General features: G+C 39.5%; 1 protein-coding gene across 1 annotated transcript in view; it reads left to right on the top strand.

The window, feature by feature from the left end:
* Nucleotides 1-4980: 4980 nt before the first annotated feature.
* The window catches only part of LOC118320950 (transmembrane protein 266-like), a 44725-nt gene continuing 30603 nt past the window's right edge, over nucleotides 4981-19102 (top strand). Inside the window, exons 1-2 of the mRNA XM_035652078.1 lie at nucleotides 4981-5000; nucleotides 13496-13687. Of these exons, the coding sequence (XP_035507971.1) occupies nucleotides 4981-5000; nucleotides 13496-13687 (212 nt within the window). The remainder of the gene's footprint in view (nucleotides 5001-13495; nucleotides 13688-19102) is intronic.

Here is a 19102-nt window from a genome sequence, read left to right on the forward strand (position 1 = left end):
GGAGCGGAACCTGGATCTGGAGCAGCACACGCACAACCCTCAACGAGGAGGAGGAGAAGGAGGAGATCGCGCTTAAAGGGTCGTTATTTGGTCTGAATAAAGACTTAAAAAACCTAATATGATCTTGCCGAGTGACGATGCTTCTTGCATTTGAGCTTCAGCCCCTCTTTTGGTTTTGCACTGAAATCCAAGCAGCGCAAGTGGGAGCAGCAGCAGCAACGGTGGTGGTGCTCGTCCAATGCAAAAGTGCTAAGGATAGCTGCAGCCTACACACACTGCGAGCCTGCTGCTGCTTCACTTACTCTCATCACCACCGAGGGAGACATTACTATCAGCAAGGGGGCAGCGGGAGGCACGATTACCCGTCAACAATGTAAATCTCACACAGGTAGGTCCTTTGCTCCGGATAAATAATTAATTTATGTACAGCGAGGGGGGCTATCGGTATAGTTGTGTGCACGCAACTCTCATTTAGTTTCTCCTCTGTGGAATCTGATTCAGCAAGTGAATCGATGTGATCACAGGTGCAATTATTACTCTGATGAAAAGTCTGACATGCACCCTTCCTCCGTTGAGCTGTAGGCAGATGGAGGCTTCAGGGGTTTGGATTAAAAGTTCACATTTACAAAAGTTGCTTACAGTCTTTTTGGTGACTTCTTTGAGTATAGGCTCTGCAGTCGTTCTAGTCTTTTGTTGATGTCTGACATTTTCATTGAATTCAACTGCTCAGAAGGCATGTGACTCATAAATGTGCAAGGTTTCTGTTAGTTTGTTATTTAGCACTAATACCCAAGGACAAACCCTCAAACAGGTTCCTCTTGGCTCAAGCCTGTGATGAAAGCAATAAGTGCCACCAATTTTAACGCTTATTTTTCATCACCAGATCATAGAAACAAATCATAAGATGTAGAGATAGGAGCTTTTACCATTTTTCTTAAAACTATTTTGTCCCTAATATCATAAATTGTGATGTTTTAATACCTGTGATGTTTTAATACCAGTCATGGTATATGAAGTCGTAGTTTTAATTGATATTGAAATGCTGCAAATACCAGACCTAAAATGATAACTTTTTGGATCTCCAGCTACTGAATTTGAAGTTACCAGCCACCCAGATTATTATTAGTCTTGTATGAGACATTAGTGAATGCCTGCTTCGCTTCACTTGCAATAATGACCATGTTCTTCCCAGGTTCATCATGAAAGCAGCATCTATCAGGAGAAAAGGTGAACTGCAGCACTAAAACAGCCAGAACTGAGTGGAAACCTTGTGACAAGCAACACCATCTCTCCTCCTTCCAGCAACCAGCATCATGGCAAATGCTGAGTAAGTACAGTCCATCGCTGATCTTTCTTTCTTCTCTTCCTCACTCAGAGTGTAACCTTTGAGCATGTAAGGTCAAATGTCAGAAAAGTGTTAATCAGGAATTTCAGAGCTATAGACAACATTCTTATGGATTCCTTCCTTTTTCTTTCATATAGCACTTTTGTCCCAGCATTTTATTTTATTTCATTTTTAACCTGATCTCAACTATTTCTCTTCACTCAACCTCCCGTCTTTCACTTTTCTCCATGCTTCTGTGCCTCCATTTCTACAATAATGACCTTTATTCAGTCAGACACTGGTACCGTTGAGGTGTCTCTGACCCGCGTCACTCTGAATGCTAAACACAGACGCACACAGAGATGCAGAGACACACCTGCACAATGCTGACAACAGAGCGTCCATTCTGCAGCCCTAAACATAGGTCACTATGTTAATCCTTTCTGTGGAACAACGTACAGTATTATTACCCATGACTATTACAAATTAACACCCTCCACCTCCAGTTTTCTCCCAGCTTTCCATTTTTAATCTGCTCTCCAAGTGTGTAGTGAGAACAGCTGATGCATTCACTGAGGGAACGTGCTGTAGCCCGTGTGTGTATGTTTGTGAGTGTGTGAAGACAAAGTAAGAGGTAAGGCAGAACAGTGAAAATCATTATTCTCTGTTAACTCATGATTCTGCTGGCATAGCATGACTCTCTAATTTGTCTCATCTTAACTAGCTGCATTTATTCTCTTGACCTAGATGAATAGCCCTAAATCATCGCTCCATTTGTGCTTTTATAAGAGAACCAGTTCTGCTCGTGGTCCCATACAGAGCTCAGCTCAGCGGGTCTCAGTAGCAATGTCATATCATGCTGTGGTTCAGGTGGAATGCATCCTAAAACAGATGACTATAGCTTACAGTTGCTTTCCATAGCTCACCAGAAAAAGACCATTTCACACCGACGATCATATTTTTAAGATAAGTAAGTATAAAGTACGGTATAAATAATAACAAAAACTATTTCAAATGAGACAAACATTGGTCATTGGCATCTTTTTTATTTTTTATCCACATGTGCAAATGTTTGTTCACCTTCTTGTTTATAGTGAAGTAGCACTGCATTTATCGTTTATACCAGGGATTGTTAAGGAAGCAGACTTTTATTTTATACAAATTAGTGCCTGATTCTGTTTACGTCTGACATTTTAATAAAATAATAAATTAGTGTTCTGTCTCATATTTGTAGTGGTGGCAGAAGTACTTAGCTCCTTTGTTTATCTACAAGTATAACAATGTAAAAATACTCTAATATAAGTACTCGTTCTGCAGACAAATGAGATTGTTAATGTTAATGCATCAATGCTTTATTTCTCGGGTTGTATAATCCAGTGGTTTCCAGCCCAGGGGTCAGGCCTCCTCCTCCCTCCAGGTGACGTGAGAGGATTAAATTGAGTTGGAAGGAAGAAATAGTTCTTCTACACACTTTTATGTAAAATGTTAGATAATTCTACCTCTTCGGGCCTTGAACAGGGCCCCATCTGTTCTTTTATGTTTTATTAAGAGGTCTTGACTCGAAGCCATTTGTTTAATCTTTGTATTTTATAAGCTTCTAAAAATCCTAAAGGACCAGTGTGTAGGATTTAGTGGCATTTAGCGGTGTAATTGCAGATTGCCGTGAAACTCTTGAAAAACGCACGTTTGTCTATTCCAAGCGACTGTAGTAACATGGCGGTTCGGCATGGTAACCTCCATGGAAAGCGACCCTCAGCATCTGTAGATAAAACAGCTCATTCTAAGGTAATTTAACCTTTAAATGTAACCAGTAACTATTATGTCAGATACATATAAGTTGAGGATAAGTACAGTATTTCCCTCTGAAATATTGTGGAGTAGAAGGGGACAGTGAGAGAAACTGGAAATACAGTACTTGAGTTAAATTACTTTCCACCATCAGTGTTATCTTTTGTCTCCTAATGATGAGAGATTCGCAACTTGACTCAAGTTAAAACAAATTATTGTTCATGTCCAGACATCTCACCTGAAGAGTCTAACTTCATGCGGTTGATGTATTCAGTAAATTGTATTTAAGGGTGGATTTTCGCTTTAAGATTCTGAAGGGTCCTCGACACTCATTGGGACCATTCATCTTTCTCCCCACGTCGCTGTTTACCCTGTTGTTTATTCAATGCCAGGGAGAGTGAGGAGAGGTAGAGAGAGTTGACAAGCACATGGTGCCTTCTACCCGCTGGGAGAAATGCTGTCTACGAGTGACCTGATATTCTGCCTAATTGGCTCTTTTCATAAGTACACTGGCAGAATGTATGCAGTTTATTACCTACGGATCTCCATGATGTGCATTAGGACTGCCTTAAAAAGACAGCAACAGATTTGAAAACATTTGATTTGAGCAAGCATATAGCTGGACAGTGATTCCACACATCAAGTTAAAATGTACATAATTAATTTCTGGGGTTCTGGGGGAAGCTTTCCAAAGTAAAACAAACTGATGATGTAATGGAGACTGCAATTACGTTTTATTAATCCATCCCTTGTGAGTCCCCCGTATCAGTGTTCCCCCTTAAGTCCTGTGAGTGTGTGTCAGAGTTAAGGATGGACTTCACACATAGTACAATGAGGCTTTGCTTAGGGTGTGTCATGATAGACTCAACAACTTCAACATACCTTTATCTTTGATGACATTTGGAGCTGAGGGTTTCTTGCCCGACTTTTCTTCCTCCATATATCATCATAACATTTCATCATAATAATTTTCAAACTAATCAGTTTTATCTGCAGGCATAGTCTCCCTCCAGTAAATTGTTCCTGGAAATGCCATTATAATTATAATTATTCACTCACACTTTACTGAATTAAACATTCACAATTTAATAGGATAACATTTGTTGCTACAAATTCTACATAATACTCAAGATGGAACAGGCAACACCTTACATACAGACATACAGAATGTACTATGTATGTGTTTGCACTATATGCAAATATACAGTGCAGAAGAAACAAGCCAGGCAGTAAAGTCAATTTTACAAGTCTACAGAAATCTGTCTTTTCAGTCATTAAGTCTTTCAAGAGGCATATTCCCTTAAGTGTCTGTAGAAATTAAAATAATCTATTATTGGAAACTGACACAGAGTAAAAAGGTCCACGGACCCTTCCATTATGAAAAAGGCTTATGTACATCTGCTGTCTTAGTCCTGCCCCACGAGGGTCTCTGTGTCTCCTGTGTCTTTTACAGCTTGTATCTGTAAAGGTCAGATAAGAGACTGGTCACACCAGGGCCAGAACAGTCCATTGTGCAGTCCACCAATTCATCATAGTTTAATCTGCAATATTATTAATGAGCTAATGTGGCTGGCAGACTTCATTAATATCCACTGGCGTGAAATTACCAAAGTTTCTCTGGAACTTGAATTGGGTGTTCTAAGAAATTACCCCGAAGCAATTTGTAAATTCTGTAGAAGTGACAGGTGTTTTGTCCTACAACATGAACACTGTGCTAAACAGCAAGTTATGTATTCCAAGTGATCGCCTTGAAAAGACTGGTGGTTGAGTTGACTAAGGTGTATATTTACCAAAGTGCAAGTGGTAAGAAATGTTAGATGAGGTATGTTTTTCTGCTGGTATCACTGTTTTAGCATGGTTTAATCGGGATGCCGATAAAGTCCCTCAGGTAAAAGTTGACAGTCTTTCTTTTGCCTCATCTTCATCTTTTGATGTGAAATCCATATTACATTGTGTGTGTCATCAGCAAAGACAAACATTACTCATTGTCTCTACTTTCTTAGCAGCAAGAAATAGACTAGTCTATGGTGCTACAACCAACACACAAGTGTGAAATGTATGTATGCTGTTGTGTCCAAGACACAGTTTTTAGATTTAGTCATAAAACTGATTGGGGCATTGAGCCTCGAAGTTGCAGAATAGTTTGCATTGTTGGCTGTTCTACCAACTGTGTACATATTCATATGGGATGAGTCTGTAACACTAATACACAATGATGTCCAGCTTCTCCAAAGTTCTCCACAGCAGCTGGTGGGAGCAGGGAACATCTGCTTTGTGTCTCCATGTTCTGGCCAAGTTTTGGGTGTGTTTTAGATCCTCAGGCGTTGTACTCAGACAGGCTAATCTAACGTGTATGTGTTGATCTTATAGTCCACTGAGGCCTTGGACAGAGTGGAGTGTGGTTCAGGATAAAATATGCCTGGATGAAAATAAATTTGATTTACTCCCTCAGAAAGCGTATTTTCAAAGCTGCCATTGGGCTTTTCAAGGGGAAGTGATAAGCAGCGTAACACCTTTGTTTGCTGTAACGTGTGGAAATAATGGCTCATAGTTTTATGTTTCATTTTCTTGATAGATGCATGTACATATTTACACTACATGTCATAACATGAAAGCATACCATTTCAGGTTTCTATTTCCCATTTTCACATTCATGGCACCATTTTCAACAGTACTAGACTATATACTACCTGATATACATACCATATCCAATACCTAATGTATCCAAACACTGCAAACAATACTACCATGTAATGGATCTTATTCAGAGGATAGTACATCTTATTTTCATTTTCATCTGATTTATGAACAGTGTCCAATAAAGGGTTAAACTGGATATTAAGGTACTGAGTTCACTTTCAAAAGACTTTGAAGTCAAACTGATTCAAAGTAAAGCCAAAAGTTTCACTCAGGATGTTCTTCCTCTGTAGTTAGGCTTCCATAGATTTTCTTTAAAATTACCTTTTGGGGCTTTTTACGGCTTTATTTGTTTGCCCCTAGACCACCAGGCTGTGCCCCCTAGCCTCTATTGTGGAAGAGAAATACATTTTTTTTTTACTCTTTTAATTCAAGATATTTAAACAGGACTCTCTTAATATGTACTAAGGTACAACAGTGCTTACAGCTAAATGCTAACATCACCATGCTATGAAACCCACAATGACAATGCTGATATGCTTATGTTCAGTAGGTTAAATGTTTTCCGTGTTCACCATCTTAGTTTAGCGTATTATGATGCCAACAATGTGCTAATTAGCAACAAAGTCAAATTATGGCTGCTTGTAAGTTTGTCTTATTGCACAGGGGTCACGAGGGTCATGAGCGAGACACTTCCAGTTGTCGGAGGAAGAACATTCTTCAGCGCCGCTGGCTCCCAGTCACTTACATGACCTTATGTTTTGGTCAGTGAAGTCCCTTGAGCAACTTTTGTCTCATAATGACCTTTCCTACCTGGCCCCAACTCTACAGTCCACTATGTCATTTTATCTGCCACCCCCAGGGAATCCTGCTCTCCCTGAATATCACTTCTTTCCTGTGGGTGCTCTTCTGCTGTTGCAGTCTTTTTAGTCTCTCCATGAAATAATGTTTTGGAGAATTTTGCAATTGCCACTCTCTGTTAGATAGGAACATTGGGGGTACACAGAAAGGTCAGTATTCTTATTTATAACAGCCAAAATGTATTTATATTCGTACTTGGACAGAAACAGAGACAGGTTTATCTTTGGGGGGTTTTTTCATTGACATTGTGTAGTGCATTAAAGTTATTGCCATATATTATATTAATGCATTATAACAAAACACTTGTCTGCTGGACACCACTTTAATGCAAGGAGCTGTTAAATTCATATTATCCTTTTATCATTTGTGCTTTCATTTATTCCTCAATGTAAGCAGCTGTGATGTACAATCCACTTTGTAAATGAGTCTGCATTTTCACATTTCCATGCAACATTCATGTAACTTTTACAAAAATGAAATGGATGTAATGGATCGCCTTAGTAAAGCAACTTTAAGAGAGCAGCAAAGCAGACGTTGCACAACTAACTCTATGCTTCCCTTGAGAACTTTGCTGAACATTGCACAAATCCATGGGCTGGATTCGCAACTTTCCTGATATCTTAACTGGCAGCCAGGCAGCGCACCAGGTACATTACTGTAAGCTGTGAGCCGGTGGGGTATGGACAGCTTGTGGCTGTCATGAGTAGTTATGTGTATGGTCCTGATTGTTTGGGAAGAGAGCCAAACTTGCTGCTGTGCTGTAGATGAGAGGTGGTATGGATGAGGTGTTGTGTGGAGGAGAAGTGTAGAGAAAACAGCATCTCTCAGGCCAACCCACTGTGGCATAATACTGTAGATCCACAGCCTCAGACCGGGAATTCATTCTTTGCCAAATAAAATAAGTGTGGAGGTATTTATTATAGATGCACATTGACAACTTCCACAGCACAACATACATCCACTGTAGTGGGACACACAATGACACAATGCATCGCCCTGGTTGGTTTAGTCATTTACTGGGACCTACAGTACAAATCAGATTAAACACATTAAACATACCTGGTGGGCGCCCGGATAGCTCACCTGGTAGAGCTGGTGCCCCACGTACTGAGTCAAATAGCATTTGTAAATTGTAAAATGTCAAGTTATTTTTCAAATTCCAGATCACGAGACTTGCCCTTTGAAGCCCCTGGAAACTCAGATTAAAATCTTGCGTATTTCTCCATAACTTTAAATATTCATGATGATTAAATATGCAATAAGTTTAAAAGTTTAAGTTTGGAAAAAAAATATCCTTGGGTTTTATTTAACTTGGCTCATCCCAATTCCCATTGTATTTTATTTTATTTTATCTGTGTACATGTATGTGCTATAACTATACGTACTGAAATGATAAGTTTTTCTGAACAGACAAAAAAGGCTGCTGTCTACAGGGAAAACGTGCTATTTATATATTTTTTTACTTTAATATCCATTTTTTACTCATATAACACATATTGCATTGTACATGAGTCAACAGACAGTGTTGCAGCCTCTAGTGACTATCTTTTTGACGATACAGAGTATGTATCATGAAAGAAATGTAAGGCCCTGTTGCCGAGGGAAATAATCCCATCAAATTTGGATGAGGGCAGCAGCTCTTGAGATTAGACTGCAATAACACTTCTTCCTGAAAGCCAAGGGTTTCTGATAATGAAAAACAAAAGGCACTGATGTTGTATGCTATACATGCTTATAGTTATGATAGCTCCTGGGAACTGCTACCACGTCTACTTTTTAAAGAAGCTCTCATTCCTTGATTTACATCATTATCAGTAAATCAGTATGAAGAATTTTCAGTCTGGCAGTTATGTGTAAATTTACTTTTGTGTTGTACTAACTTTCTCTCAATTAGCTTCAGCTATGTCTACCTATTTCTTAGATAGCCTGAGAGAACCAGTTGGCTCTCATATTCCGCTATTGTTTCCTGGTTGTAGAGCTGATTGCCAGCATTAAAGAAGAAGAGCAATATGTGGAGAAGTAGTGTCCAATGGTCTTTCCCATTACATGAAAAACAAATGACATTCTAAATAAGTAGATGAGTCGGACCCTTTTGTACAGGAGGTTTGCAGAATTTCCATGGGACAGAGAGTGTGTATAGCTAAAGTTCTTCGCAGCCAATGGGCACATGGTGTTACTCACCTGAAACATACAATGGCTGTGACTCATTAATTTGGTCATTGTGTTCAGTACTACAGCCGGTGCCTTTTTTCTTGTATTCATGCTCTGTTGGTGTTCTGCTCACAAACTTTACTTGTTCACTCGTTGGGTTTAATGGCTTGAGGCTGCTCTGTTTTACTGTTGGTCCAGGTAATAGGTGCAGTATATCATGGTTGATTTTTTAAATAACTTTACTGCTGGTTAATGTGTCACTATAGCAAGATAGTGCTGGATTTGTTTTGTACGATGTCTTTTGGAGCTTTACATAGCCTTCTTAATTTAGTGAAATGACAAACATTTACATTTACACACATGTTTAACAACTGATTTGCTTTTTGCCTTTCGGTAGGAAAAATGGGATTCTGAGTAAAATTTTTATACCTGGTTTTAAACTGCAATTAAATTAATACTTCACAAATTAGCATTGCACTCATTTAACACTGTCAGACTCACAATTGACAGTTTAGAAAAAAAGATTGAATTGATCAGTTCAATCTTTTTTTTCCATTTCAGAATTGATATCTTATTGATGGAATTATTGTCTTTTTTTATTCCACCCGTGCTTTTTCCTGGTTAAAACACGCTTACAGTATCCACAATGCAACTCGACCACCAACAGTTTGGTTGGAGGTTCTGGTGTTTTATGGTATTAACACCTAATGTACCCTCAAGCTGCTAGCCTCAAGCAGAGAGGAGGAGCGGGCTACAGAGGTCTGGTAAACTCGCTTCTCTCTAACTCCACACCCCAATAGTTTTTTCATTTTCCAATTTAGTCTAGACCCAACCGATTCTGACTCAAGTTATTGTCTCAGTTTATTTTAAGACTCTTGCAGTTCCCTTTGGAGCCACAACAAGACCTGTAAACAGACTTCAATGTGTAAAATCAGTGGCCTTCACGATGCAAGGGCCGCAAATTCATTCTGTTTGAAATTCTCCTGGTAACAGTTTTAATGTGTAAGCTGTCTGAAGGTGATGTTAGACCAAACAAGGACAACAATATAGGTTAATGATGATAAAGTGGAAATTTCACCTACCGCATCCTGTCCTATTACACCTTGACAATGCTGTCCCTAAACAAATGAGCTTAGTCTTTCCATAGGAAATTTGAATTTGGCTGGTTAAATCCTTACTTTCCGGTGCTGTGGTCACAGAGTCAGAGTTTAGATCAGATCAGCCTTTGTTGACGTCATCATGATTCCTATTACCCATACCCCACGATTCCCTGCCAAACACACACACACACACACACATAAACACACCCTACAGTCACTCGCAGAGAACAGGATGCCCTCCAACAGCTCAGGTCACTCAGATTGCATCAAAGGTCCTTTAGCACTGACATTATCATTGTATATTTTAATAAACTGTGGCTGTGCCGCGGTATAGGGTCATGGTGTGTGTGTTTAGGTGAGTTATCTGTTATCTGCTTGCATATCTATCTGTCCCGTCCTGTCCTGTCTGTTTACCTGTCTGTCCTTTCCTAAAGGTAGGCCTGTCTTTCAGATTGCGTGTTTCTCTTCTGAATGTTTCAGGTCACTCAGTGCTGTCTGTCATGCTAGTTTGAGAATGACGTGGGAGAAAGAAGGAGAGAAAGTGAAGAATTCAGAAACACAAAGTGGAAAAAGTGTATCAGTAAATAGCAAATGGCTGCTGGGAATACCCTTTGTATTCTCCCTACACACAGCCATTACTACAATCACTAGTTCACGAGATCACGAGTTAAAGAGAGTTTATGATTTTTACTGTCTGTTCATCATATGTTTTTTTTGCTAAATGGGAATTTTATATTCATATCTGTGAGAAAATGGAGGCACCTTCTCTTCTCTTTTACCACCTTGTTCCATGTTTCTCATCATCTTATCACATCTCCTTCTTTATCACTTTGCCCTCCTTCCCTCTCTTCCCTTACCCTTTTTTCTCTACTTACCTTTTTATTTTCTCTCTTACTTTTATTTATTACCTCCACTTCTCGTTTCCAGCCCTCCTCCTGAACATTTGTGGCCCTCTTTCCCTCCCTGTGTCTTTCCTTGCGCCTCTTTCTGTTTTCAGCCCAGTCTCTCTTGTCCATTTTAAAAAATCCATCTTCTTTTATTGTCCATAGCTCTGTTTTTCATTATTGCTGTCCCCTGTACTTCTTGTAAAACCCCTGATATCCATCCCCCTTTTCTAGTTTCCCCTCCCCATTCACCTCTTTCTTGACTTCCTTTGACGTTTGTAGGAGAGTGGGGATCCACTCAGCTGACAAAGGGAGAGGCGATGACGTCACAGCAGACATGATACACCAGCATCTGCTCTGGTCTAAAAATACACACCACAGGGCACACACAGTCAGTCTGCAGCTGCACTCAGCATTTGTTTCCACCTCCACGCTCTACTGAGATGGCCCAGCTTTTACACAACTGGGGCTTGTGGGCACACTGGGTTACATGCTGCTGGCCTACAACTGAGCAGTCTTGATGTGTTTAGATATCACGGTTTAGACTTTAAGACTTCAAGGTGGATACGAGTGTAGGGCAGAGATTTGCTGATATGAACACAGAGGAAGGTGGATGTAGTTATTAGGTTAACATTCACCCTGTCATTTGTGAACAAATGTAAACACTGATCTAACTGTCTAATTGTTTCAATCACAAATAGCCCTGATTGTAAATTCCATGAATTGAAACCTGAAAAATATTATAATAATATAAATATATTAATAAGTGTGGTGCCTACATGCCTTGAAAAACTGTTCAAGGTAAAAACTAAACTAGAACTTCATTTACTCTAATAACTAAATCAATTTAGTCTTAGATGGGTGAAAATAAATAAGATTTCAGCAATTCATATTTCAGGTATTTCTTAAACATATTGGTCTAGACAAGTGATAGATCAATTCATCGGTTGGCCGATTAATGAGGCCGATTATCTGGCATTTTGAGATAATTGGCATTGGCTGATGTCTGTGCTCACAAGGCCGAACAAAAACACAAAAAATGTCTTCAGACACATCTGCAGGCAGTCTCGTCAGTGTGGCTGCTGTGGATCGATGTTAGTGCCCCCTTTGTGAGTTAACACATGCCTGAATTTCCTGTCGAGAAGAATAGAATAAAATTACACATTACTTTTCTTTGTTTTGATATCGCCATTATATATCGGCCATCATCAGGCCTGCTCTGTAAATATCACCATCAGCATATTGAAAAACCCACATTGGTCGATCACTATTCTAGACATACCTCTATTGACATCTTTTTTAATTTTACTCTTTAACCAAAATGTAGGTGTTGTTTATTAAACCAACTGGGTTCAAAAAAGTCAAAAATTACTCAAATGTATTTTCTATCTGATACTTTTGTCAGGTACATACACTATTTAGTATGGACCACATCGTATAGCTGCTGCACAACTTGGACAGATAGTCAAATATTTATAATATTATATATATGTATATATATAAGTTTATAATTTGATAATAAAAATGACAAATACATATTACAAACAAAATAATACTGGTGTGGCATTTAGATAATCTGAGCAGTATTATAAAGATAGCACATATTTATTATAAACAAATCATTGTGCAGTATCTGGCAGTGACAAGCTACCATAAAGAAACCTTTTAGAGTTATTTACTTCAGTAAACTTTATATTACATTACAACATCGTCTCCAATGTAAACTGTAGAATGAATACATGTCAGGTAGCATCCCCCTCCTAGTAATGTCCTCATTTAGTTTCTTGTCCTCTTCCTCTCATCACTCTTCTTTTCTGTCTGTATTGTTTGTGTCATGTTGTCAGCTTGTTTACTATTGGATGACAGTGGCTCAAATATCCAGTGTCACAGCATGGACAGTCACAGCAACACACACTCTACCCCCAGTAATCACTGTCTTTGAGCAAGGCACTGTACCTGCAGCTCTTTCGGTCCTCAGCAGTGGAGAATTGTGTGAGTGCTCAGTAGCTCCCTGATGCTTGAGTGGGTGTTTGTGTGTAACCCTCTCTGACCCTGCTTTTACTCCCCGGGGCTGTCACTGTAAATAAGAATGTGTTCTTAGAGAAGTTGCTGGGCTGAATAATTAGTCTTTTTTATCCGCTGCCTTTGTGCTCATACATATATGCTTCTTCAACAAAACCCCTTCTGTCCTTTTCTTCTGCTCTGTTATCTAGGCTCCGTCTGATACTTTTATGGTAATTGATGAATGTCATTATGTTGTGGTTTTTGATCTTTAAACTATTTAAATATTTAATTGAAATGTGAAAAAAGAGATAGAAGTTAAGACTCATTTAACTAGAAAATGACACTAGTGTAGCATCTTTCTTTCTGGAAGTCAGACATGGCATCTACTTGTGGCGCCCCATGTATAAAGGCTGAGTTCTTGCTGCAGAGGCCATGGGTTTGAATCTGACTTGTGGCCCTTTGCTGCGTGTCATCCCCTCTCTTTCTATCCCCTTTCCTGTCTAACTTTAGCTGTCCTGTCTAATTAAAGAAAAAGCCCCAAAAAAGATTTTAAAAAATAAATAAATGGCACATGGCATCTACTTATTCATTCATATTACTGTGTGATGTAATATTTCTGCACGCATTTGAGAAATGTATTCTTTTTTTTCCAAGTAATGTATGCCTTTCTCTATCCTGTCTCTTCTTTGTGTTTGCATGTATGTGTGTATTTTGTTTGTCTGTTGCTGGTGTTGGCATGTAACTAGGGAAGTGGAGCAGGCAGGTCTGTCAGACTTGGAGATCATCTCCCAGCCAGTGGAGGATGAGAACCAGTGCCTGGCTCCTCCAGTCCAGCTGGTGAGTTTTGGCTACAGAGATCTGCCCCTCGCAGCTCTGGACCTCTCTCTGGCTGGCTCGCAGCTCCTCTCCAATGCGGATGAAGATGAAAACAGGGATGGGTGAGTGAAACTAGTGCTGTGTGGTGGTCATTGTGATACATTTGTTTTGTTGGTTTTTGAATATGGTTTGCCACTTTGTGAGTGATAGACGTGATCATTTATTGGTTTCAAGCTGCTTCAGAGTGACAATGATTTGCTTCTGGTAACAGTTTGCCAACAGGCAGGAGTGGATGACACACTGGTGGTATTTTTATGTACTGTAGGTGACTTTTCTGAAATCATGTGGAAGTGGCACTAACACACACACTTACAGTCAGTCTTGAGCCAGCAGATTCCTGCATTTTATGAGCCGTGATTTGTCTGAGGATCTCAAAAAACAACTAAACGTATCCCTCTTTTGAAAAGCTCTCTTGAACATTGCTTTATCCCTGCCTGCCAGTAAGTAATTATGAGCTAAGCCCAGACATGATCATGTGTATGTTTGCTAGAAAAACTAACCAGATTTTAGTAACTGGTCAGATCTCTACTGTTTTTCCATCTTCTTTTTCTCTTTTTGTATGTCTGATTTCACATCAGTGTATACAAACAGAAAAACTTCTATAATAACTTCAAATCAGCTCCAAATTCTTCTGTATCAGCAAATGAACAGCCTGCCTTTTGAAACAACTGTCACATGACAAAGATGTTCCTAGAATACAACTCTTTACAAAAAATGAATGATGTGATTTAAAGAAATACTGTGAGGTGATATGATTAGCATAGTTATCTCACACCATACTTAACCAACCATTGTTTGTAGACGTACCCTAATTAGACCATTTTATTCTTGACTCTTGATACTAGCGTAGTCCAGGGAGAAGGTTTTCTCCTATTTACAAATTACAGTTAAAGTTGTCCATGATTGTGTTTATGTCACATTAACTTCATGCTGCATTAATATTTTAAATATATCTAATTAAACAGCACCCATGGTATTCATTTAAAAGCATTTAGATATTCCAATCACAAACCTAAAGAGTGATGAGTATAGTGACATTACTCTTACGCCTGCAGTCTGGCATGAATCTTGGAGACCTTAGACAAGGTGAAATGCAAATTAATTAAAATGCATAATAACTGCAGCATCATCTGATTTCAAATTAAATTAATTTCCTTTTGTGTGTGGATGTTGTGGAAAATATTGTATACTCTAATGTCAAGGATTTTTGTTGAGGAGTAAGTACTTACATACATAATGTGAAAAATTCAGAGTAAAAAAGCTCACTGACACAAATTAGTATTCCGAGCTCGTCATGTTTACCCTGAGGTGATTACACCGGCCAAAACATCCGACTCAAGAACCAGTGACAGCAGTGGTGAACATTCATTCTTATCGGTCCAATCTAAACACACAGCTCTACTCTGGAAGTGTCCATCTTCCTGATACCTGTACCACTGCCACTGGTGTCCAGTATGGAGCTCATCATCATGAACAAAAAGGAAGAGTGGGAGAGCTGCAACTTCCAGGAGAAACTTTATTTCATCTGTTACTGAGTGTAAGGTTTCATATCAGTCCTCTGAAGTGGTCTCACACATTGCACCTTTTATTCTATACATATCGTAGACATTCAATTCCTTTATTGGCATGAGTGTAACAAACACAATATTGCCAAAGCATTACCAAATTATAGAATAAAAAGAAAAAAAGTTAAATGCATATGCATATTATGCATAAAATCAAGAAAATATCACAAAACAAAAACTTTACTATATGTGTGTGTTTGTCAAAAATTGTGTGTGTGTGTGTGTGTGTGTGTGTGTTTGTCGGTAGCATTTTTCTCACTCTGACTCTCACTCTCTCTCTCACACACACTTGCCCCATCAGGCTTGCATTAATGTCACATAGTATGCGTGATTATCATCCATCATGTATTAAGTCTCCTTCCCCAAGTCCTTGACTTGCTGTCCCTGTTGCTCAGTATTACGTCCATTTATCATTAAGTGACAACCTCTGGGTGGTCCAGCGTCCATAAGTTAACTGAGATCAATTCATCATTTCAGACTAAATATCCGCCCTACTCCCACTGCCTGCTGACAATAGAAGCCTTTATTGTAAGTGACATTTTGCAACGCGTGAGCCAGAAGCTGATAATATCACACTCTTAATTTTGTCTTTTGTACTTTCTAACTATATATACCGTCACATTCAATTATTTTATTGGGTGATCAAAAGCTGGCTGTTTGAGGTTGGACTGCAACACACTATCAGTTGTTTGATGTCTTTAATATAGTACTATCTACCGTTTAAACTCATTTAAAACTTACAAATTGTTACAGACTGTTCTTGACTGATTTGTATGGTTTTTATGATTTATATATAATCAGGCATCAGTATTTGGTACATTATTTTAGATTTTATGATTAATCCTTTTATTTTCTCTCTTACTGGGAATTTTGTTTGGATCTATCAGAAATACAGAATCAGAATCAGAAATACTTTAATAATCCCAGGGGGAAATTACTTTTCAACCTCCATTGCACCATGCACATACGGGACTTAAAGGTTAATCATTTAAGTACTGTAAACTTCAAGTTATTATAATAAAGTACCATGATTTAAAGTGATTACAATAAATTATACAGACAGTGGAATAAATAAAAAAGTGACAGGTTTTAAAGATGTTTGTCTGCATAGTCATTCCCGTCAAAGGCACATTACACTTATGACCTGCTGATTGTTTTTCCCCCCTTTAACATGATCCTGTGAAATGCTGGTATGGCATATGCATATGAGGTCACATCACAGCTGTCCTTTTGATTAGTCACAACCTTAGCAGATATTTATTTCACTGTGCAAAACCTGCTTACTGTCCAGTCTTTCCATTCTGTCCAGCAACTGTGACTCAAACCTGGCTCTTTGCACAGGCTCTCACCAGGATGCACATAAACACCATAAGCTGTAGTAAAGGATCCAATACATGTACGCGCACACACACACACATCACACACACACACACAACACAGCACACACACACACACCACACACACACACACACTAAATCTACACACACTGCCTCATCCAAGTACTCCGTTTGACACCAAATCAGGTCTCACTCCATTGGTTCCCTCTAGTCAGCCAGTCATGGCCAGAAACAGATGGATTTCACAGACACACCGTCAACAGAAGGTGGTGCCGACACTCACACTGCGCTTGTATTGCAACCAGTACACCCCTCATGTGTCCTATTTCATATCAGGGTCAGTGGTAGTGTGTATTTCCATCCCTATGCATAATGGATAAATGTGTGAATGTATGTTTACTGTGATTGTCATCACTGTCTCGGGCCGGTGTTGGTGTAAATCAATTATGCATACAGGATTTCTCATTGTAGCTCAACCTGTGAACTACCTGTAAGACTGCTCAAGCTAAACCAATAACTGGGTCACAGGCCTGCTGTTGTTTAGTAATCAAAAAAACAGATTACCAATATGTTTAAATGAGCTTGGGTCCAAGGGCAAGAAGCTAAAGTTGTTCGTCTGTTCCTGAGGCTGAAAAAAGCTTAAGAACCACTGCTGTAAGAAGCTCTAACAACAGATTTACCAGTCAATGTGGTGAAGGTTATTTTACCAGTGAGCTCAATTTACTCAAACTGTGCTTAGTGCGATGGGGTCACTATTTCATATTCAAGTCATTAGTGGGAAATGTCTGCCTGTAAAAATGCTGCCAGTGGGAGTTGTAAAAGTCATCATTCTTTCTTTTAGCTTTAATGAAATTCCATTTAAATCCACCCGGCATGAGCTCCAGTTATGTGTATGTTACATCTCCACTATACCTTAAACGCTTATACTAATCTCCAACATTAATCACTATTACCAGGGCTTGTGTCTGGCCTTATGCTGGGAAGTTTCATTAGGGTGTTCTGATATCTCTTGCTAATAGAGGTGAAATATCAAGAACCCCTGCTGTTTATAGGTCTCACATCACATCAGGTATATTTGCCAACCTCTGAGAGTTTTAAACAGAGAACAGAAAACAGTGAAGTAGTGAGAATAAGCACTAAAAAGAGCAAAATTGAGAAACTCCTCTAACATTAAGGCCATGTCATTAGAACCGATGAGATGTAGCGAGAGAGTGTCTTACTGAATATGTCAGTCAGAACTGCTGCCCTCCAGGACCCAATTCTATTTTATTTTGTGGATTTCAGCACCATTGGGCTTTTGGTGATTACGCCTGTGCCTCCGTCTCCTCATTACTGTATTGATCCACCTCTCAAACAGACAGCGCTATTAGCCTCCTTTAATGACATTTACGAACACCATGCCCGTGCACCATCATCATGTTTTACGATAGTCTCCTGCAGAATTGGGCGGTGCTCCTTAAGTCAGCGCTTTGACATCAGCTACGTGTTAGTTGTATTTGTTGGGTCATAACAGTATGTAAGAGCCATCAGGCCTATGTCTGTATGTGCTGTCAGAATGCAGATAGCCAGGAAATTCTGGAGTGCGTCTAGCAGAGAGACCGATTGCTAAACTCACCTTTAGGGAAATGGCGCAGAGGAAATGAACCCGTTTTATGGGCATATGGAATGATGAAGTGAAGTTGGGAGAAGGCAAGACAGCGGCAGAGGGACGGCTATCCACACCCATCAAAATAAAAATGTATGTGGGAGAGGAATCTGTTGACTGCTCTACTGACTCTACCTGGGAAAGTGGATTGCCCCACCACCACACACCCCTCTACTCCCAGCCTGCATTAGCTGGCTCATTGGCTTTCTGAGACAGTGAAGGAGCGTCATGAAGAAAGCTGTGCATGGGAAATATTTAGACATGCTCCGTAGTGATGTTTGGCAAAATGAGAGCATGCACTCCTGAAAGTGAGAATGTCACAACGACAGTAGAGGTGTTTCATCAACATAGCGACGGCTCATTGGGTGAGGAGTGGAAGTTATTTTCACTGGTAGTTTAGGAATGTCTTGCTGTCAGCAAAACTTAACAGATACATCTTCTGTTGTAATGTGTTCAAAGTTTACACCAAATGTAAGGTACTGACTTGTAGTGTATTTTAGTTACTGAACTAATCAGTTTTGTTGACAAGTTCCTGAAATTGAAACTGCAGGAACACACACATATCTACGTACATGTTGGGAGCAAGAGACAAGTTGCAGGCTGTATTTTTCCTCGCAGGTTTACAGATTAGTTACCAAATAAACAGAGCTTTGTGTTATTATGGTTTGCCTGTAAGGTTGCAGCGCGTTTCGTAGCAGGAAGCAAGCATAGGGGGATTAATCAAGAGAACAGGCTCCTGTGTCAAGCTGCCACTGTGTGATGAAGCACCTACTGTCAGCCATGTTTGCATATCATAGCCTGTAGCATTGTGAAGGTGGAGCTGACCTTACTGCTATCTCTCATATAGTGCGCTGCCCTCACTTCACATGACGGCAAAGTGGTCACTCACACACAAACCCTCCTCTTGCTCTCTCTCTCACACACACAGAG

This window comes from Morone saxatilis, unplaced genomic scaffold (assembly GCF_004916995.1).
Source record: "Morone saxatilis isolate NCDOM2014 unplaced genomic scaffold, NCSU_SB_2.0 Contig11, whole genome shotgun sequence".
In the NCBI taxonomy this organism is placed as follows: Eukaryota; Metazoa; Chordata; class Actinopteri; family Moronidae; genus Morone; species Morone saxatilis.